This window comes from Semicossyphus pulcher, unplaced genomic scaffold (assembly GCF_022749685.1).
Source record: "Semicossyphus pulcher isolate SPU_LCO1_2020_fin unplaced genomic scaffold, fSemPul1.0.p SCAF_14, whole genome shotgun sequence".
Classification (NCBI taxonomy): domain Eukaryota; kingdom Metazoa; phylum Chordata; class Actinopteri; order Labriformes; family Labridae; genus Semicossyphus; species Semicossyphus pulcher.
In genome coordinates, this window is record NW_027211648.1 from 2,861,559 (window position 1) to 2,884,200 (window position 22,642).

At 41.0% G+C, this 22,642-nt stretch overlaps 2 protein-coding genes across 2 annotated transcripts; both read left to right on the top strand.

The window, feature by feature from the left end:
• The first annotated feature begins 129 nt into the window (after positions 1–129).
• rtf1 (RTF1 homolog, Paf1/RNA polymerase II complex component) lies at positions 130–12,981 on the top strand. The gene is made up of 18 exons (XM_069662309.1): positions 130–286; positions 2,894–3,004; positions 3,124–3,274; positions 5,389–5,590; positions 5,719–5,836; positions 6,445–6,556; positions 6,636–6,774; positions 6,872–7,049; positions 8,136–8,218; positions 8,320–8,407; positions 8,756–8,863; positions 8,959–9,036; positions 9,260–9,381; positions 9,638–9,695; positions 11,029–11,106; positions 11,192–11,290; positions 11,589–11,703; positions 11,972–12,981. Exons 1-18 carry the CDS (start codon positions 203–205, stop codon positions 12,076–12,078), a joined length of 2,031 nt encoding a protein of 676 aa, XP_069518410.1. The 5' UTR covers positions 130–202; the 3' UTR covers positions 12,079–12,981.
• A 939-nt stretch (positions 12,982–13,920) lies between these two features.
• On the top strand, positions 13,921–21,061 carry golga5 (golgin A5). Its single transcript, XM_069661589.1, has 13 exons — positions 13,921–14,074; positions 15,465–16,127; positions 17,420–17,623; positions 17,705–17,924; positions 18,013–18,136; positions 18,228–18,431; positions 18,527–18,697; positions 18,939–19,067; positions 19,158–19,256; positions 19,767–19,986; positions 20,279–20,378; positions 20,481–20,544; positions 20,629–21,061. The coding sequence occupies exons 2-13, from the start codon at positions 15,473–15,475 to the stop codon at positions 20,707–20,709; spliced, it is 2,271 nt and encodes a 756-aa protein (XP_069517690.1). The 5' UTR covers positions 13,921–14,074; positions 15,465–15,472; the 3' UTR covers positions 20,710–21,061.
• The last annotated feature ends 1,581 nt before the right edge of the window (positions 21,062–22,642 follow it).

A 22,642-nucleotide genomic window follows, 5' to 3' on the forward strand; every position in this document is an offset into this window, starting at 1 on the left:
AGGCACGTACTCAAATAAGAATTTTATTTCACCCACAGAGCTATAAAATTCAACGGTAACTAAAATGTCAACACGAGCGCGCATGCTCAGTACTGCCTTTGTGTGGCTGACTGCAGAGCCAACTAGCTAGGTAGCAGCAACGGCTAACCTCAAACATTTAGACGACACAGAAGTAGCTAGCAGGTTAGCCGTGCAGCTAATCATGGTGAATGTAAAGAAGCGGAAAGGTCGTGTCGTGATTGACTCTGACTCAGAAGACAGTGCCAGCGACGATAATTTAGATCAGGTAGGAACATATTTTTACGATTTTGTGGTAGCTAATCACTCATTAAGTTGTCAACAGCCTGAGGTGAAGCTAATGTATGCTAACTGATTGCGCTGTGTTTGGCCTCGCTTGAACAACCTGAGAGTGGGCCCGTTTTATTTACATTCCCTGCTTCCTTTTCTCAGCACAATTGCCATTTCTAAAGGCACATACATTGGTAGGGTCTATCATGTGTTTATGCCTGGTATTCATGCCCGAGGAAAGTGTTTCAGGTTGTATAGTAAGCTTTGCATTAGCATCAATTAGCTAAGTTATGCTAACGTTAAGGTTACATTCCGAGAGATGCTCTCAGCGGTAGCTATCATGCAGTATTATGTTGGCTCTGAAATGCCGCGCAAATAGGAGTTTCATTGGTTTCGGGTAGTTAGCAGCCTCAACAAAACAGAACACAGTCTGACTCTGTTGGGGAATTTAATTGTTCGCTTTTAGACTCAACGGGAATGGGACGTGTTTGCACTGACTGAAGCCGTAGCAGAGTCGCACTTGATTTAGCTAGAAGAACCTTATCTCCAGAATGACGTCATGGGCGCAGAGCTGAAGTTCTATTTCGGTGGTGTTGTCAAACAAGCGCTGGCAGGCTGACTGAGGAGCTCTACAGTGTAACATGTCAGTCTAAAGAGCTGTACAGGACTGCTGCTTAAGAAACTCTTGCAACCATTGAAGTCCCATGTACATTACCTGACAGTACACTCAGGTGGTGAAAAACAATCAGATGAGTTGAGAGAAGTTTACTAAGTAGTGTTTCCTTGGTTGCTCCAATCAGCAATAGTTTTTTTGTTAACAAATGCTTATAAGTGCTCTGCAATGTGTTGAGTTTACCTTACTTAATACAGCAATGCAGATCATTTTCAGCTCTAATATATTTAACCCCTGGAGTGAAGAGTACAGCTGTTTCGATACCATTCTTTCCTTCCCGATACCTGAGTGGTGTACTGTGAAGCAAGTTCAACAAACCCAGGCTGTCATTTTGCATGGCTTGACAAAAAAAAATTGAGGATAATAGATATCACAAAGGTGTTCATCAACCTCCTCTGTTAACCCAGGCTTGCTGCACAAGGCATGCAGATTTCACATTTGAACGTTTCACACGTCATTCTACTGTTCTTCTGCACAAATGTCAGCAATCACAAGCTTCATAAATCAGTCTGGTTGTTAAGGGGAACATTAATGAAGAATATAATACATTTTCTACCTCTATTACTGAATGCTTATATGTTCCAATGATGCAATGTCCATAATGTATTCCCTGATTTGATCATCTGTATTGTCAGGAAAAGAATTGTTAGGTAATAATTCTAATACATGCATGGTGGAAACGCAGATCAGTTTGCTGAACAAGCTAATGTTTTGGAGCAGCAAAGAAGATTTTATTTTTGGTGGAACATTTTTTTTGGAGGGGTGGCTCAGAAGTTACTGTATCGGATTGTTGAATAGACCAATATACTCCCCAATACCTGATCCAGCATTTTAGGCAGTATCCAGGGCATTTCAGACACTTCCCCAATTATCAACTCCGATACCTAACTAAAACTTTCTAAATCTGTGGAATTCATCGGAAGGTAATATAAGCCCTGTGATTTCCGTGGCACTAAAATTACATCAACAGACCAACGTGACTAATGCCAAAACACTGAATTTAATGGTGACACAGACGAAGAAACTGTTTCAACGTAAATTGGTCACATTATTTCTTGCACTGATGTTGATACGCTACATTGCAGCTGAAAAGAAATTCAGCTACATGTACATACATTTTCAGGATTTTGTTATGTAGCTTCACATCTCCAGATGTATTCAGGGTCTGTGGAGAACTAGGTCTGTATCTTGAAACAAAGTTCTGCATAGATATGCTTTATATAAACTACTGATCACACCCAGCATCAGAGGGTGTTTTGATGACCAGTTGTGGCTGGCTTCTGCTTCCTTGATTACATGTTATTATACCTGGGGAAAACTCCTGCCTGCTCAGGTAGTCAGAAAGCTTTCACAACATTTTCCTAAAAAAATTAATCAGCTTTGCTCGGTAGGTTTGCTTGCTGAATGTGCACTTATCGGTCTGGAAATAAAATCCGTGGCACAGTCTCTCTTTTTATGTGGCCATTTGCACCTCAAAAAAATAGATCCCAATGCATCCTTCATGCAGATTAGGTTTACTCAGATCCGTATACAGAGATGTCCACTCAGGATTTGATCATCAAATAAGCATTTTATTGCCAAGTATGAGAAGGGCTACACTTGGAGAAGCTATTTCCTGCTATGTCTACTGTTTTTTGTCATGATTTTTTAAAGCTGCTGCAACTAAAATTTGACAACTATTAAATTAATAAACTATTCCGATAACCAGTTAATCTTAAATATGGCTATTTTCCCGTTTCTTTAATCCTTTAGCACAGCAAACTGAATATCTTTGGATTGAGGACAGAACAAAACATTTAAGGTTGTCATGTTGGGCTTTTGGAAACTTAATTTCTTACAGTTTTCTGACATTTTATTTACCAAATATAAAGCAAGAAAGCTGTTGGTGCTGGTTTTTCTTTTTGAAACAAATCTCAATGTTTTTGTTTTCAGGAGCTTCTGTCTTTGGCGAAGAGGAAGAGGGTTGATTCTGGTGAGCAAGAAGAGCCCGTTAGCAAACCTGCAGCTTCTACAGACTCTGAGACCTCCGATAGTGATGATGAGGTAAGACGGACTGCTCTCACTGAACACACTTTTTAACTCCAGAAGAATAGATAGACCCATATATTATGTCAGTTACAGCTATTTTGATAACAAAACTGATGTTTCACTTCCTTGTTTAGTGGACTGTGGGTGGAACCAAAGGAAAAAAGAAAGTTAAGCCAGGGAAGGGATCTGAGAAGAAGAATGCTACAAAGAAGAAGGTTAATAAAGCGACGGCGTCCGGCAGCTCAGATGGAGACAGCTCAGCGGAGAGCTCTGCACCAGAGGAGGGTACGTGTTTTCACTGTTCATCATTATTATTATTATTATCAACCATAATTGTTTTAGTAACCATGTTTGATCACAGCTGCAGCTTGTTGTGGCTGCAGGTGTAGAGATGCATAATGTCGAACAACAAACGTACACATGGCATCTTACAGAGAGTGCAAAGTGGTGAACGATACTGTGTATTGAAGCGTAGATTGTTGACATAGACTGGGTGCCATGTCCTCTGGTGTTTCAGGTATCTGGGATTAGATGACTAATTCATTTATCCCCTTAATCCAATTTATATCTGACTGTGTAGCATCTAAGCTGCTGGTCAATGGGTCAACATGGTCATGGAAAACCTGGAAAAGTCTTTGGAAAAAGTTCTGGAAAATGTGGTCAAAATCCAATTCTTGTGCAGTCCAGTTTGCCGATTTTCAACCTCAGTCCTATGATGCTGTTATCCATCCATCCAGGCTCTGTGCCTTTGGAGGACGCTATCCGCTTCGCCAACGGGCCCTAGAAAACCTCCGCCATACTACGTAAAACGTGTCATCTGGCGGAGGCCAGGGAGCTCGCTAAACTACACTTCCTCAATCTAGGACGCCCGCCTCCGATGTCATGTCTCGTTCAAAATCGTCAGGTTTGAAATGTAGACTGCAGACCTGAAGAGTTTTTAGACGATCCACCAGTATATTCTTGTCGTATTTCAGATTCTGTACCGCTCTGAGTCGTTACCTGCAGCGAAACGGTACTATTTCGCTCCAGTGTCCCCCGCTGGGCCGTTCCTTTCATAGCGAGGGGCGCAATGCACGCTGGGTGGTGTAGGAATGTAGAATCGGTGAAACCACGAGCTGTTTGAACAACTTTCTCCACAGCTATGGCGCCAATTTCAAATATTATTGCTTCTATTGATTACAGAGAACACCAGCTTTGAATAACAGCGTTTTTTTCCAGGGGAGAACTGCTCCTTTAAGTTTGCAGTTTGAAAACAGCACGATGGCAATTCCATTTCTGCCACTTTTTAACCTTTTTAAAAAGCATGTCTCACTGCCAACAGTTGTTTTAAAATCTCAAGACATGAAAAACGGTCAAGAAAGAGCACAATAGAGGCGAAGTCCCTCCTCTTGAAGAGGACCGCCATGGGACCTCATTACAGAAAAACATGTGTAGTAGTCAATGGTGAGAGACGGTTCACTTTATGACCCTGTATAATAGGTGTCATGAATTACCTCCATGACATTTGGCAATTTAAAAGATAATTTGAAGTACAAAAATGCAGGTTGTTGATGTATAACATTAAAAATAAGTTAATTATCAGTTCGTCAATGACACTTCAAAACCAGAGGTGGTCGTGCATTTGCAGTTGCAGCTCTTAAACTCTGGAACACGCTACCTCAGAACACTAGGTCTGCTGAATCTGTGAGCGGTTTTAAACAGCTGCTAAGGCCCATTTCTTGAGGTCGGCGTCTGTCTGTCTGTGCGTCATGCTTGTATGTGTGTATGACTGTGTTGTAGTATGCGTGTTTTATGTATATGTACGTTGTACGTATGCCTGTCTGCCTGTTTAGGATTTTACTTGTGCACTCTCTTTGGTGTAAAGCACTTTGCAACTGTGTGTTTTAAAAGCTGCTATCCAAATGAAGTTATTATTAAAGGAATCAGAAAGACTGCACACCGAAAACCTGCATAGATGATGTCAGTTTAACAGTCACCAAAAACTTATAGAGCCTGTTAGCATGCTAGCTCCTTTCACAGAGCTGCAGCTCTGAACATGGCTAGACTTGTTTTTCACCTCATATAACTTAATGCTTAATACTTTTTTCTGTCGTTCTGAAAGAACAAGGTGAAATGTGCAAAGGTGACGGCCATGTTTGTGTTAGTGATGTTTGCTGTGCACAACAATGAATGTATTGTCCAGCTGTTTTACACAAAATAAATGGTACTTCCCTTTTTAACTCTTAAGTTTTAAAACAGGGAACTTTTTGTAGGGATATTTATAAACAGATATGACATAACATAAAGGAGCAGAATTTGGCCTGATCAGGACATCCCTATCTTGTGGTCTCTAGTTTTACTGCTCACAGAATAAGAACTAAAGTCATCTCAATGTCTGACTGCATCTCTCTCTTTATCAGGTGAGGTGTCTGATTCTGAGAGCAACAGCTCATCCTCCAGCTCCGACTCAGACTCCTCCGAGGATGAGGTGTTCAGGGACGGCTACGACGATGACCTGATGGGAGATGCAGAGGACAGAGCTCGGCTGGAGCAGATGACGGAGAAGGAGAGGGAGCAGGAGCTGTTCAACAGAATTGAGAAGAGGGAGGTGCTGAAGAGACGGTGAGTGGTGAAGTGCTGAAGAACTCCTGAAGAGATGTGGAAAAACAAAAGCATCAAAATTCAAACAATCTGTGGAACGTTTGCACAAAACCTAATTTATCAACGACATACTGTGTTTAATTTTACAGTTTTGAAATTAAGAAGAAGCTGAAGACGGCAAAGAAGAAGGAGAAAGAAGAGAAGAAGAAGAAGCAGGAGGAAGAGCAAGAAAAAAGGAAGCTCTCCCAGGTTCAAGACACACAAGTGGTGAGTTCAGGGACAATATTGTGCTTGCATGCAAACAAGACTCGAAAACACTCATTTAAAAGATGATTGCTTGTCAAATTTCGTGGTCAGACCTGACAAATCATAAGATAAGATATAACTGTATTAATCCCAAAGGAAATGATGGTGCCAGATAGCTCAAAGAATATAGTAAAAATTACAGAAACGCAAAAAACAATTCAAATAGAAGTGAAAACTCAAATAGAAGTGAATGAGTTCTGACTTTTTACAAATCTAAATCATGATGTATTTCTTTCGGCATCATTTTGTCCCCGTTACTGCAATAAAATAAGAGCAAATATTTGGTTATTTTTGGTTCATACCGCTGAAATAAGCCTGATGGTTTATATACAGTAAAATTGGAGACAGATATTCAGACGCTCTGCAGCTGAAGAATGCAAAAACGTCACCATAAAGTAAACTGTTTTGTCAGTATTTTAGCTGGAATAAATTGATTCTCTCTGAGTGTTTTTCTTGCCTTTTCTTTTCTCATTGAATCGACATTAAAGCAGAAAGTTCTGCCAGCTTTTCACCTTTTCCTAATCCTGTGTTTGACTTTGTGTGTGACTGTAATACCCACCCCTCTCCAGGTCATGTCACACAACAAGGAAAGACGATCCAAACGGGACGAAAAACTGGACAAAAAGTCCCAGGCCATGGAAGAGCTGAAAGCTGAGCGTGAGAAGAAGAAAAACAAAACAGGTTGGTGTGATTTATACTTTTTTTTTTCTCAGCCTGATTGTGGTTCCAAAAGCTGACTTTTCCTCTCCTTGGTGAGCAGCTGAACTGCTGGCCAAACGGCAGCCGCTGAAGACGAGTGAGGTGTACTCTGACGATGAGGAGGAGGAGGAGGAAGACGACGACAAGTCATCAGTCAAAAGCGATCGGAGTTCACGTTCATCGTCTTATGATGATGATGAGTACGTTTGATTCTGCTCCTGAAGGATTACACCAATCACAGGATCTTGTTTTCCTCTTTATTTCAAGTCATTTATCTACCTGTATTTCTGCTAACAGAAAAGAAGAAACTCCCCCTAAGTCGCAGCCAGTTTCACTACCAGATGAGCTCAACAGGATCCGCCTGTCCAGACACAAGCTGGAGCGCTGGTGCCACATGCCCTTCTTTGCTAAGACTGTGACCGGCTGCTTTGTGAGGATAGGGATCGGGAACAACAGCAGCAAACCAGTCTATAGGGTGAGCTGGGTATCTGGATAAAGATTCATGTGTGATGATCAGTGTTGAACAACAAAGTAGAGGTCTTCACAGGTCCAAAATTTCATGCCCGAACCCCAAGAGACCCGTAATTGTGCGACCCGAAGCCGTCTATTATTTGAAAGCTGGGGCCTGAACTGAGGTATGTCGGACCCGACCCCGGCCGGGCGAAACAGACCCAATCAGCACCGACTTTTATAGCTGATTGCTATCAACAAGTTACCGCTAGTCAGCTGTCAAAACAAAACTTTTTGTCCTACCTGTGTGACGTAGCCTTCTGCCCTGTGCCTGGTTGTGCATATAATCCTTCCTCCATCAAGAAAGTCCATGAAACACATTCAGGTTTTCTGTTCTCCTTGCGTGATGATAAAAACAGCGACGCTAACCCACCAGTTATTTCAGATTAAAAGTCCACTTGTGTCACGCAGACGGATGACAAATCCGCAGCTCGTTTAGAAGCAACACACATGTTACACATAATTGCGCTTACTGTATTCTCGTCTTTGTCCACAATTTGCATTAATGAGGTTTCACCTCTTTATATTCTTTTTCTTTTAGCTTTTTATGTCCACATCAGCGAGGAAGGTATCAATCATTACCGGCTTTGGCTTCAACTGTTCTCTGAACCTGCAGTCACGTGACACGTCACTCGACTCGTTGATGCTCTGTCTTCCGTTTTTTCCACTTTATTACCCGCACGTTCTCATGCAAATACACACACACACACACACACACACACACACACACACACACACACACACACACACACAAACACAGCACGTTAATCACGAACACGTTCTTATCACAGCCGGGTCTTCCCTGATCCACTCGGGTAATACACATAACATTGAACAGACCCGGAACCAGCAGTTATAGAACGAGTCCCGACCCGGACTTGTTTGCCCACGTAATACGTGGACCCAAACCCATCCAGGTCCCTGGTCGGGTCCCAGGTCCTCAGGTTCAGTAGACCCTTGAAGACCTCTACAACAAAGGGCTCTTGTATGTGAGAATCTGAGTCTCTACATGAAGTTTGATGTAACTTTATGTCTCCCCTGTTTTTTAAAGGTTGCTGAAATTGTCGACGTGGTGGAGACGGCGAAGGTTTACCAACTTGGGACAACGCGAACAAACAAGGGATTACAATTAAGGTTGGTGTTCTTGTACAGACACTGAGTGCCACATAGTTAAGTTATCAGACCTTCTCTTCCGTTTCCAAAGATGAGACCTTTTGACTATATATCTTCTGCAGGCATGGCGGCGACACGCGGGTGTTCAGGCTTGAGTTTGTGTCCAATCAGGAGTTTACAGAAAACGAGTTCATGAAGTGGAAAGAGGCGGTAAGTATGATTGAAAGAAAGCACACATGTCATCTGTAGGGATCCTTTCTGTAATGTTGTCTGACACTTAACACTAACAATCTGAGCCTGTCAGCTGCAACAAACACTTTTAGTAGACGTACTTTGATCAGGGGAATTTGCCCACATGGATTACCTTGTAGTCATTACAGCCCACGCGTCTGACTGACGCATCATACTGGAGCAATTCAGAAACTTTGTTCCTGTTAGGTGCTTTGAGTACAAATGATGTGAAGATAAGGTCCAGGTTTAAAACCAGAATGCTCCCCAGACCCTCAAAGAGCCGCCTGTTCAGGACGTTAAATAAGAAGTTCCTGTTTTATTTTTCAGATGCTTGATGCTGCAATGCAGGTACCAACTCTGGACGAAATCACCAAAAAGGAGCAGTCCATCAAAGAAGCTCTGAACTATAAGTTCAATGACAAAGACATAGAGGATGTAAGCTTGTCTCTCTAGTTATCCAGATGTTTGTTGAGTTTTGTGGCGTCATGGGGAATGAAGCAGAACAAACTTTTGTCTTGTTTGTCCTGCAGATTGTTAAAGAGAAGGACAGGTTCCGGAAAGCGCCTCCGAATTATGCCATGAAGAAAACGCAGTTACTCAAAGATAAGGTAAGGGAAAGCTACCACCTTGAAACACATGAGTTTTAGTTTGCTCATTATAATCTTAAACCCTGACAAGTGGTACTACAAGATAGATATGAACAAATGTCCTAAACAACCACAGTTTTTGACCGTCTAAGCTTTGGCCCACAATGTTTAGTAACCCTAAATCCAGCATCACTCTTTTCTCTTACTCTTCTCACTTATGTTTGTTTGTTTGTTTTGACTGAAGGCCATGGCAGAAGAGAGTGGTGACGGTGATAAAGTCAAAGTAATCCAGGATGAGCTGAATGAGCTGGAGGAAAGGGCAGAAGCTCTCGACAGACAGAGGACCAAGAACATCTCTGCCATCAGGTTCGACAGCTACAGCTCTGAATATTTCTAATTCTCTCAGTTACCTGACAGATTTCAGCTTTTGAGAAAAATATAGATTTAAAATTAATAAGTTTTCCACATTCAAAGAATAAAATGCATCATATAAATACACAGGGTTGGTTCATGTCATATTTTGTAAATATCAGTCCGTCATAGAGTGACTCTTTGTTTTTGAATTCTCTTGTGTTTTACAACCGAATGTCTCTGACTCGTACGTCTCTTTTTGTCCATTCAGCTATATCAATCAGAGGAACAGAAGCTGGAACATCGTTGAATCAGAAAAGGCTCTTGTCGTAAGTGTCCACGTCCTGAAACACCACCTTGTGCTTGTGTGACTCTAATGATGTTAAATATGAAGTAGGAATTGATCAATTGTAACAAAGTGCTGCTTTTATAATTTAAATGAAAGTTAAGTGTAAGAGGGCGTTTACAGATTTAGTTTTGTTCATTTGTTCTGGACCAAGAAAAAAAGGAACTGACTTTTTACATTTTAAACCAAGAAGAGTACACATGAAAGTATAAAGACTGACCAGGAAATACTTTCATTCATTAGTAGAAAAATGTTTCCCAAAAGAGAAATTCATGTGCAGATTCAGGACTTAGTACTGTAATTGCCGTCACACGCTGTAATGGATATAATGAACAGAAAAAATACAAAATATTAATTTAAATGAAAAAGCTGCGCTGACGTGCAGTAAGACTTTTCAGTGTTAGCAGCAAAGAAAAGACAGAAAGCGCACACGGTGCACAATATAATCAAACAACTAGAGTAAAAACATGCAGTGCGCAGCAAAGTGCACATGGTGTTGCACAGAAAAATAAACATTGTATTGCAATATGCATATGTGCACACTACATATGTGTTACCATGGTTCCAAAAGAATTTGCACAAATAGGTTATAAACCTGGAATAATGCAGATTAATAAATCAGGATCATGGGTTTATTAGTCGTAAAGCTTTAGAAATCATATATCTGCTGTCATAAAGGCCTTTGGTTGTTTATTTTCATATCACATCACAAACAAACCTTAGCAGAATTGCTTGAGAGAAGACTGATTGCCACCTTTTCAAGCAGCTTGATTGACACCAGGGTTCGATTGGCAGCTTTCACACCAGCCTAAATTAACAGCACTGACATAGCAAACAGGCCTGAATTAGTTTTGACCAAACCATGTGTAAAAAACCTTAGAATATTTTATTGGAAGAAGAAAGACTTCTTTGACTGAAAATTGATTTGTATCCTGTTCACATCCTGTACATCGTGTTTACACTGAAGGGGTGTGACACAAGTACAACAGTGTTACCACAGGAAGACTCAATCTTTACAACTTGATTGTGTTTTATGGTTTCATTTGTAAAAGTCCAGTAATCCCAGCAACATCTTGAAATGCTGCCTCGCTTCAGATGTTTCCCTATGTAATAAGAGTTCAGTGAATCTTACTGTACACAAAGCACCTGACTGCTCCAATTACTTTGTTAGCTCACTGCTAAAGCCTGTGGTGTTTAACTATCTCACCTGTTGCATGTTTAATACAACATTTCTTTCAATACCTTTACATTTTACAGCAGTTTTGATGACTAGAAATCAGTCAGTGGTCTAAACCAATTAATTTTTTCTCTCACAGGCTGAAGGACAAAACTCCAAAAACCAACAAATGGATCCTTTCACACGAAGACAGTGCAAACCCACTATGGTGTCTAATGTAAGTTATTTCATGTATCTAATGTAATAAACACAAATGAATCTTATTTTCCTCATCTTTAAACCTGTTTATTTTGGTTCTGCAGGCCAGAGACCCGTCAGTCCACGCAGCTATTCTGGCTCACCTGAACCAGAAGTACGGCTCCGGGTCATCAGATCCCTCCGGCGGAGATAAGAACAAACTGGTAGGAAGAGACACTCAGAGCTTTCATACAAGTATAAATATATAACCAAATTTTTCGGCGCTGAGTTTAATAAACAGACTGAAACAGGTCTGGAAAACCTGCATTTTTCTACGCGGTGGGAGAGGGGTATCGGTCATAGTTCGTCTGCTGAAAGCTGAAAGCCCATGACATTATTCATTTGAGTTAAAGGAATGCACACATGGCAAGCAGGAAAACATTTGTACTTTTATGGAAGGAAATAATCTTTTATTTTAAAACATCTAAATATTTAATTTGTTTTTTCCTTGTTATATTACAGGGTCAAGCAAACATGAAAGACAAAGACGTCCCCAAGCCAACCACTGACCTCTCAGAAGACTTGTTCAAAGTTCATGATTTTGATGTAAAGATTGACCTCCAGGTCCCCAACGCAGGTGAGATGGTTTTTTCTAATGCATTAGGCCATGTCCACACGTATGTTGCGATTTCGTTAAGACAGGGTTTTTTTTTTTAAATGTGCTTGTGTGGACGGGTTTTTTTCCTTTTTAAACAAAGGAGGGAAATACTCTGAAAAATACCTGTGTACGTGTAGACATGGCCTTATTCTGCTCATTCAGCTTGGGTGTATATTTAACGGAGCTGTGGTATACATGTTATTGTTACCTCAAAAACAAAACATTTATTATGCTCTTGTGTCTCCAGAAGCAAAGTCTCTGTCCGTGAGCTCCAATGCGCTGCCGGTGAAGGACGGCGCCCCCCGCAGGTCCCTCAACCTGGAAGACTACAAGAAGAGGAGGGGGCTGATCTGATGTGGCCAGTCCATCATTCAGAAACCACATTGCATGTGTAATTGGCTGTGTAAGAGAGAGTGTGTTTGTGTGTGTGTGTGGCTGAGAGAGTGAGTGTGTGTGTGTGTTTGTTTGTGTGTGTGTGTGTGTGTGTTTGAATGACTCCCAGAGGACGTGTGTTTGAATGTTCATACAACGGACTGTTTATCCGAACACAGAGGAAATACTGATCGAGCAAAGATTTTTCTCAAAGGATCTCTCAGAAGAAACTTGTCCAGATATTTGTTGTTTTGTTTTTTTTGCATCACCACACACAAACTCGTATACTGGGTTGTGTTTCTTTTTTTATGTATTTAACTTCTGAACCCGCAATTTTGGATCTTCTGGATTCCACTCCTCCTTTGTCTTTTATTTTTCTGAAAGGACGCGGCGCTTGTGGATTATTACATTGAACAAGGACACTATCTTAGAAGACTTAGATTGTTGAGGCATTTTGAAATTACTGGACTGGATATCTGTTGTAAATCTTCCCCCCTAAATCTATCCTGCAGTCCATCCTGAATTTTAACAGCCTTGTGTTTTTTGGCAAAGTTTAGACCACCACCATCTTGGACTCGATCGTGACGCCAGCCCTCTGTGACAGATGTGAGAAGATCAGCACATGCCGAAAGGACATTTGTCTCTTTTTAAGTCTTTGAAACGACCTGATTTAAGAGGAACCCTTTTCTATGGCTGGCCTGGTAAAACAAGTGTTGCCTCATTTCTGTTATCTCTTGGTTGGTTGTTCATGGGATGACGTTTCCCTGCCCTTAACTTCCAGAGCAGATTCTATGTGTTATCGATTGTGTCCATAGTCAGTTCCTGTATTGATGTGGCATGCCATGTAAATATGCATTTTGGAGTGAGTGCGGAAAAAATAAAGAGGCACTGTTTCATAACTTCTGTGTCAGTTTTTCTCTTTCCTAATGAAAATGAGACCTCAAAGACAAAAATCATGTGTTCAAGGATATTTTATTGTTTAGGATATTACATGAAATTTAATTAACAAGACTGAAATGAGCTTATTAAGTCCTGGTAGAGTAGTTACATTCTTTAGTGTTGTTACTCATGTTCAATTTAATTTTCACTTTAGTTAAGATAAGATCAGATAGTACTTGATTGATCGCCAGAGGGGAAATTCGGTCGTTGCATTTTATGGGATAAAGTGACTCACATGGGTAATAGCAGCAACATTTAGCAGTATGAAATAGTACAGTAGAAATAAGGTGCAATATAAAAAGTGTCAAATAAATACAGCATGTTATATTACAGTATGTATATAGTGTAGTATGATATGGAATATTAAGTCAATAACAGCATGTATTACAGCAGCAAAAACAGCATAGCCTATCAGATGTAAAAAGGATATCATAGCATCATTGGTATTCTTTGCGTTGTATGTCAAATTTCCCTAGTTTAATATAGTTTTTAAAGGAAATTATTGTGCCAGATAGTAAAAAAAATACAGTACAAATAAGAGAAATGCGAAAAGCAACTCAAATATCAGTGAAAATATAAAGTGTATGGGTTAATGCAAAAGAGACAGTGTCTAAAGAAAAACAAAACTATAAAGTATTTCAGAGGTACTACTTGCTTGCTTGCTACTTGTGACAATAATTAACTTAATACTTCATCAGCATTATATACCATTGCTTATATACAAATATGTGTATCTAAGTGTTCACACCAATGACTGTATACAGACTATGGTTCACACAGGTAACGGGCGGGTGATGCAAAATCGAAGCTCATTGGTTAGTTTTTGATCAGGCTTCTATGCGGTCGCTCTGTTTGGGGTCCTTGCTTGTGCAGTGCTTCCTGGTCCACGTATTGAGAAGATCACAAACATCCTCTTTGACAGATAATGACATTTGACTGTTCTAATCCAAACGTGATATCTTTTCCATGTCCAGCAGTCAAACCCCGGCGGTAGCCAGTTGAAGTGAGACATTTTAAGACTTGGACGTCGCTTTAAACGGTACGTTAGAGGCTTTTCTTTGCTAGACAGCTAGCCTGTTAGCTTTAGCATTGATGGAGTTTATCTTCAACCAACTGTGTTTGCACCATACAGTCTTTGGTTTTCACTCGTTCTATGATAACGTACGGGTAGCCGATGACGTGTCGTGTAAAAGCTCCTTTATGTCCTTGTATCCTTAACAGAAAATAACACCAACTCTTTGACGAAACAAAGAAGCCAGCTCCGGCACTGTTTGGTTATTTAGCTAGCATGCTAGCTGTGTAGAAATTGTGTATTCATTGGAGAGTTTCAGCCCTGGGCTGAGTCTCTCAGGTTGCTTTACTTTAGCTTTAACTTGCTATATGCCCTGAAATAATTCTGACCCGATCTATCTGTCATTTCTGTTTGCTCTATGTTAGCTTAAAAGGGATACACGCCCATTTATGGATGACATGTAGCTTTTGCTCCTATGTATGAATGCCGGAAGTTTGCTTTGAAAAAGGATCTGCCAAATTAATGTACTGTTATGGAAAAAGCTACATGGAGAATAGACATATGTAGCATTTACATGGCATGTTGTCTGACCAAGACAGAGTCCAAATACAGGCTTACCTTATGTTCAAGATTTTCACATAGACATGGACTGAAAAGGGATATTAAAACACTGTAGGGTTTTTCTAGATTCAGTGATTCACTTTTTGGTCTAATAAATATCTTGTAATTGTCCGTTCCAGTTTCTCAAAGTCAAAGCTGATCTATTTAGACTTCTAGTTTTGTAATTCCAAAACTCAAAGCTATAACTTCGAAAAGATAAACAGAGAAATCAAAACAGCGTTTTCTGCTTTCTTTGCAGGATTTGACAATTAATCGATTATCAACGTAGTTGTTTATTTTTTTGTTGAACTATTAATCAATTAGTCCTCAGCTCTTTGCAACTCTAATACATTGTTCAGGAAGATGACAAGGCTACAGCCAATATGAATCAAGATTGTTGAATGTTTTACCCATGGATTTGTTAAAAAAAAAACAGACTATGTGTACAGAACATTCAACAATAAAATCATGTTGTTATTATGCAGCAAACATGGCTCATAGATGAATAAGGTGGAAGTTGCTTACAGCTTCCTTTGGAGAAAATGATTAAAGGTAGTTTTCCTGAACACACTCACATGGAGGCCACATAGTGAAACATAAGTCTGACCTGGTTGTCACCCAGATTAAATAAGATTATATGAGATATACTTTCATATCCCTGTAGGGAAATGTGCTCTGCACGACAGTACCGCAGTAGTATAGTTAAGGAAAAATATCAAGAGCTCAATAACATGTAGCTTCCATGTAACAGTTTTCAGTCAGTCAGCAAAAAGCTCAGTTTCAACCTTTAATTGTGCTGTTATGTTTCTGCCATCAGGATACAAAATGTCTTGGTTTACTGACTTGGCTGGGAAAGCTGAAGACTTCCTGAATAAAGTGGACCAGGGAGCTGCCACAGCCCTGACCAAAAGCCAGTCACGAACGTCCTCCTTTTCTTCATCATATGAAGGAGAATCAATCGTCAAACCTGAATACGACACTGCAGGGTACAAGACCGACGCAGCTGTGACACATCACGCCTATGCATCCTCCCACGATGCGCCAAGCTTCATCTCTTCAGCAGCTGGAAACATCAAGAGATCCAGTGCAGCCCTGCTGGCTGGCACCGCCAACATGGCCAGTACCCCCTCTAGTTCTGGCAGCAGTCCCCCCAACTCTGCCAAGGCCTCCTCCGGCTTTGTGAGGCCCAAAAAGAGCGAGCAGGATGTGGACGATGACATGCTGTTTGACTTTCTGAACAGCTCTGACCCTCCCGTCAGCAGCAGGAGGGATTCAAGAAGAGAACTTGTAAAAGTGTCGGTTCCAGTCACTGAGGCCCAAAACCCAACACCCCCTCCTTCCATCACTCCTAACACCGTCCCCTCAGCCCCGTCTTCACCCCCCTCAACCCGGGGGGTGTCCAGGGCCTCGAGTATGAGCTCACTGTCCGCTCAGAGTATCAAAACATCAGAGGAGAGCTCTGCTAAAGAACAAAGCCAAGGTATGATTAATAAGACCTTACTGCTCCTACTGGGAAGTACCAAGATCGAACGTTACCCTTGTAATAGTAACATAGTTTGCAATTTAATGAAACTTAAAAAACTCTTTCGTCCTGTGAGGCAAAACTGTTTTTGTAAATTGCGTCTGGTGGCTTTGAGGAAAGTGATGTGGCAGCTGTTACTGGTAAAGAAAAAAAGCAATGCTGTAGTGATGTAGGCCTATCTCTGTATGGATCCTTTCTGTAATATTGTCAGACACTTGGAATAACAGCCTTGACTTTAGCTTTAACTTTAGCTGTATGGCCTGAAGTCTGTGAAGGTTCTCAGTCCTCCATGTCACAGTAATTCTAAACTTAATCCAAAAGGCAGCTGGACTTGGTTGAAGTTCTTGAAGACGTTTCACCTCTCATCCCATCGTCCACTTGTGGACTATAAATATAAGGCTCTTGTAGCTCCGTCCACCAGTCAGTTTCGAACTGAAGAAGCCTTTGGGATGAGAGGTGAAACGTCTTCAAGTATTCAACCAAGTCCAGCTGCCTTTTGGATTAAGCCTAGAATTATATGGCCTGAAACAACTCTTACCTGAACCATCTGTCACTTTTGTTGGCACCATGTTTGTTTAAAAGGGATACACGCCCATTTATGGATGACATCTAGTATTTGCTTCTGTGTATGAATGCAGGAAGTTTGCTTTGAAAAAGATCTGCCAAATGAAGGAACTGTTAAGACAAAGCTGCATGGAGAACGGATATAAGTAGGATTTACACGGCATGTTGTTTGACCAAGACGGAGTAAAGGAACACAAATACAGGCTAACATGTTGCCTGATGAGCTTAGACTGACGGCCTGTCAAGCAAAACAAGCACTTTTAGTGGTCGTGCTTTTATCAGGTGTACTTGCAATCTACCTGAGCAACTTCAAACCTTAAATCATGTAGACCCTAAAGTATTCAAACATAAAATAATAGATAGAATAGAAAGTCATTTTTTATTGAGTCTGATGAATGTGACCGCGTGAATTGTTTATTGTAAAAAGCATTTAACACAATACATCTAAAGTGCTATTATTACTTTAAACTTTAAAGATAATCACATCATTAGTTCAAATGTTATGTTTCCTCTCTCTGGCAATAATAATATAATTAAAACTATTTATTTCTGTCCACATGAAGATGAACAGCTCTAGAACCCCAAAGTCAGCCATATTTAGTTACTTCTATAAATTGCAAATCTAAATTATTTCCAGGCTTATATCTGAATGATAATTATGTGTTCTTTGTTTGACCCCACAACAGAGGCGCCTGAGAGTTCAGACAGTTCAGGCTCGGCTGTCCCTCAGGAGTCCAGCAGGCAGGAGCCTCTTCTTCCTCCCACAGAGGAGCCACAGAGCCAGATCCTGTCCAGTCTGCGCTTGGAGAATCAGCTCCTGCGCAGTGAGGTTGCCTCGCTTAACCAGGAGATGGCCTCTGTCATCCAGAGAGCAAAAGATTTACAAGACGGTGAGAGATGACACAAAACAGGAACAACTTTATGCACCTCACCCTCTGTATAGATTACATGTTTTTCATCTACTCCTGTAGAACTGAACCAGACCCGCCTACGTGCAGACAGATGGAATTCGGAGCAGTCTCAGACTGACCGGATGTTACGGGAACTCCGGTCACAGGTTGATGACCTCACAGAAACCCTCTCTGCCAAAGATGGTCAACTTGCAGTGCTGAAAATCAGACTCGATGAAGCTGATCAGCTACTGAAGTCCCGCAGTGCTGCATTAGATCAGGCACAGCAGGAAAAGTCAAGGTACGCTCATGTGCTAACCTTTTGAAAAAGGGATCGATTCAGATTTTTAGGGATACTTTAAGATGTTCTTTTGTTGTTTGTTTTTTAGAATCATGCAAGACCACACAGAAGGGAGCAGCATGCATTCCCAGGCTCTGGAGACGATACAGGAGAGGCTGCGAGAGGCTGAAATAGGCCTCAGAAGGGAACAGGACAACTACCGGCAGATGCAGGTGAACATGACGCCAGTCCTCTTCCTTTGTATTAAACCTTTATAGATCAAGACTGAATTATAAGATGTCTTAATTCTCTGTTCTTGTGCAGAGTGAGTATGCTGGACGCCTGTCCAAAGTGGAGGCTGAGAGGCACACCCTTGCAGAGACGGTGACTTCAGCAGAGCGGCGAGCTACAGAGGAGAAGCTCAGGGTCGACGATTTCCAACAGCAACTGAAGAGTTCCAAAGCTGCAGCTGAGGGCGCCAAACAGGAGTTACAAGACTACAAGCACAAAGCTTCACGCATCCTACAAGTAACACCTGCTGTCTTTTTATGTGTCCTGGTAAAATTGTGTTTTTGGTTACTAAGTGTTTTTTATAAGCCCAACCTGTTTTTAATGGTTTCTAGTCCAAAGAGAAGTTAATCAGCAGTCTGAAGGAGGGGTCTGGTCTGGAGACTCTGGACGGCAGCGGGGCCATGGCTCTGGAGCTGGAGGATCTGCGTCATGATAAGGAAGTGCAGAGGGAGGAGATCCAAAAACTACAGGGACAAGTGCACACGCTTCGGATAGAAATACAGGTGAGAGGCTGTAAATGGCAGAAATAGTGGGCAGAGGAAGTGTAGAATCCAATCTGATGCTGTGTTTTATTGCCTGTATGAAAAATGTAAAAGTAGATGGCAGCACTGAGAGGGTTGTGAAGTAAATCTCCTGCAAACCAATGTTTGTTTTCACTTTCTAACTAAGTTTTATTTTGTGTATATGGCTGCAGCTGAGGTGTTCTTCATTTAGCTGAACAAGTGAGGGTTTTTCCTCTGACAGGATTTGGAGAATCAGGCTCTGACAGAGGCAGAGACATGGCGGGAGCAACAGGTGCAGCTAGAGGAGCAACAGGCTGCACAGAACAGAGCTAAGCAGGAGATGGATGCTGAGATGGAGCGCTACAAACAGGTAAGATAAAGGAAACTACAAACTGTCACTGATGTTCTTTTCCTGGTTCTAACTTCTGTGCAATGTGTTTGTATTTTTCTGAAATCATAGGAGCTGCAGTACCTGGAGGACGAGCAGCATCGAGCCAAAACCACCCTGCAGAGCAGAATCAAGGACCGAGAAGATGAAATCCAAAAACTCAGGAACCAGGTCAGTCCCTATAATTATACAGTACATGTAAATGTAGAGGGCTGCATGGTGGTGCAGTGGTTATTGTGTCGCCTCACAACTAGAAGGTCCCGGTTCGGACGTAGGGGGCGTTGCTGTATGGAGTTTGCGTGTTCTCCCCGTGCATGCGTGGGTTCACTCCGGGGAATTCCGGCTTCCTCCCACAGTCCAAAGACATGCTCGTTAGGTTCATTTGTGACTGTAAATTGCCCGAAAGTGTGAATGTGAGCGTGAAAGGTTGTGTGTCAGACCTGTGATTGACTAGCGCTCAGTCCAGTGTGTGTCAGACCTGTCCAATGACGGCCGGGATAGACTTCAGCCCCTCTGCAACCCTGAGTAAGTGGTATAGATAATGGATGTATGGATGTTAATGTAGAGCCCCCTCCCTGAGTCAGAGCCAACATCTACTCTGTGACAGAGACAAACACACTTAAGGGGAAATGCTCCTAAATTGACCAAATCGACAAACACTATTGAACATTTATTCTCCAGTTGACCAACAAGACTCTCAGCAACAGCCAAACAGAGCTGGAGAATCGTCTCCACCAGCTGACGGAGACGCTGATTCAGAAGCAGACGATGCTGGAGGCTCTGGGCACAGAGAAAAGCTCCCTGGTCTTCCAACTGGAGCGTTTGGAGCAGCAGTTAAAGAATGCTCAGGGTGGACCGAGCGGAGGGCAGGCCATCAACATGAGCGGTCTCGAGGGACCAGGTAGAAGAGGGTTTTATTCTGTGTTGGTACACTTGACTCAGTTTTTTATTTCTGAAAATGTTTTGCATTCCTGTCTCTGTTTCACTTGACTTCGCAGTCTCCTTAATATGTATAATATATTAAAACTCTATTTAAAACACTTCCATTTAAGAGAGAGGATGTGCTTTTGTTTCGAGTCTGGAACAAAGGGTCCCCCTGTGTTTTATTGGCTCAATAGATAATCAGATTGTTTTTTGAAACCACTCATGATTTCTTTACTAAAAAAGATTTTTTCTGTGTGTTGTATTTTCAGGGGCACGACAAAGAAACACACCAGTCCTTTTCAGTGATTCGGACAGTCCAGGAGTGTACGGAAAAGTACGCAAGGCAGCCAGCACGATTGACCGTTTCAGGTAACATCTTGTTTTTTCCTCATTGTTACTGTACTATGATAACACTGTTTCCCTGTGTGCGATATGAACCCCAGTGGTAAATGAGAAATCTTGTCGTTTCAGCATAAGACTTGGTATCTTCTTGAGGCGCTACCCTATGGCCAGAGTTTTCGTCATCCTGTACATGGTGAGTATTTAAAAAACTGTTTGTCATTTTGTATTTGATGCGTGAATCCCGGTTAATCAGAGAAATCAACTTCTTCTTTTACAGGCGATCCTGCACCTGTGGGTCATGATAGTTCTCCTGACGTACACACCAGAAATGCATCACAGTTATCCTGATGGAAGATAGAAGGCTTGAATTTTACTGTTGTGTGTTTAAAGATGTTTGTTCCCACAGTGTAAGGACGGTACAAGCTGCTAGGACATGGGCTCTGGGTCCTGACTTTCCCTGTTTTGCACAGAAATGCTGAGAATTAAAGTCATTTCCTTATGATTTATTCTTTATTGTTTCCAACTGAAGATTGATATCTGACAGCTGTCCAAACTGATAGTTTTAAAGTAATTACAGAGTGATATATTGTATTGGTGGTCTGCTGAAACACGATCTCACCTCTGATCCTCTCATCATCTACTTTCAGACCTCTGCCCTCTTGAGAGAATGTATTTAACACTATGTAAAAAAGAATCTTTTAATAAATGAGTTAGACGAAACAACACAGCCTGGCACTTTTCTTATAGATCATCTGAGCCTCAGAGCAGCATCACGGAGAGCTTGACTTGTTTCACACACAGAAGTCAGTTTATCACTATTATTGCATTGTGGATGAAGCTAGTGTCTACACAGACATTTCTGACTTATGGTGTCATGTAATAACTATGTGAAAGTGAGTGAACACTACTGGAGACTTTAAATACTTCTATTATTTTAACTCAGCTCACTTTTAACTGATGCATGGTTGATCATTTTAAATTAAATTTTCAATTGTAATCGGTTGCAAAACAATTGCTCATATGGGATTAATTGCAATGCTAAGCTAAGCTAAATACTATTGTTTGGCAACAGATGGAGAAATACTTTTTCTTTGTACAGTTGTTAACGATATGAGGAAAGATGTCGTGTCCCAGAATAGCATTAGTACCAATAGATACCAATAGTAATAATAATACCAATAGACTTTTTTGCCAAACCTGTTTTACAAAAGTTATACATCTTAAAAAACATGTACCATAAGTATATAATTTGTGGATGGATGGACGGATGGATGGATGGATGGATGGATGGATGGATAGATAGATAGATAGATGGATAGATAGATGGATAGATAGATACTGTATAGATCCTGGGGGAAAATTTGGCATCCAGTAGCTTACAAGACATATGACATCACACAACTGTCACCCCACCCCCCTTAAGTACATAAAAAAAAAAATTTTTTTGATACTAATACTTTTTAAATTTAATACTCAAGGCTATAAAAAAATAGGCTACAATTAAATTTTTTTAATTTGATATAAATGGCACAATTAAATATTTGCCTCATTCAACATTGTATAACTTGTAATATAAGCCTTATTATAATAACAAAAATTATACTGTATATGAAAATAAAAAGTTATGATATAAGGTTGTTTTTTTATAATTGTCAGTTGTATATATTATCTAATAAAGAACAGAATACTAAAGAACAAATAGGCCAAATTAACATAGGTCGTAGGATTACATTAAATCCAATATATTACAAAAAATATATCCTAAACATTTTTTTATAGTATTGCACAAAAAGAAGAGATATAAACTAAAATCAATCTTAAAATTAATTTAGTACCACTTGTACTTTTCATAATCTTATATTTTCGTGTTTATTGTAATCGATACAACCTCTGAGCCTGTCTCTAACCTGCAATTGCCGTGGTTCTTGAACGCACCTTGGATTTGTTGGTCCTCCAGTATCCCACAATGCAACGCGGCCGTTCTCTGTGTCCACGTCAAACCTGACAGCCATCGTCGCAGCCGAGCTGATAATGGCTACAGTTGAGGTGGCACTTTCTGGGCGCTGTGTGGTTTGGACGGGCCCAGTAGCTGCTGAAAAATACCTTTAACGCTTAACGCGGATTACACGGACATCACATAAAGCCGTAATCTGAATTTTTAGCTGTTTTACTGTCATATATCGGCGGTTAGCTAGCTTGTCTTGACAAATTCCTCCAGGCAAACGATCAGCTGTGATTAGCCGGGGTCTTTGCTGAATGAGCGTCTGTCAGCCTGAAAAGCGACTTTGTTT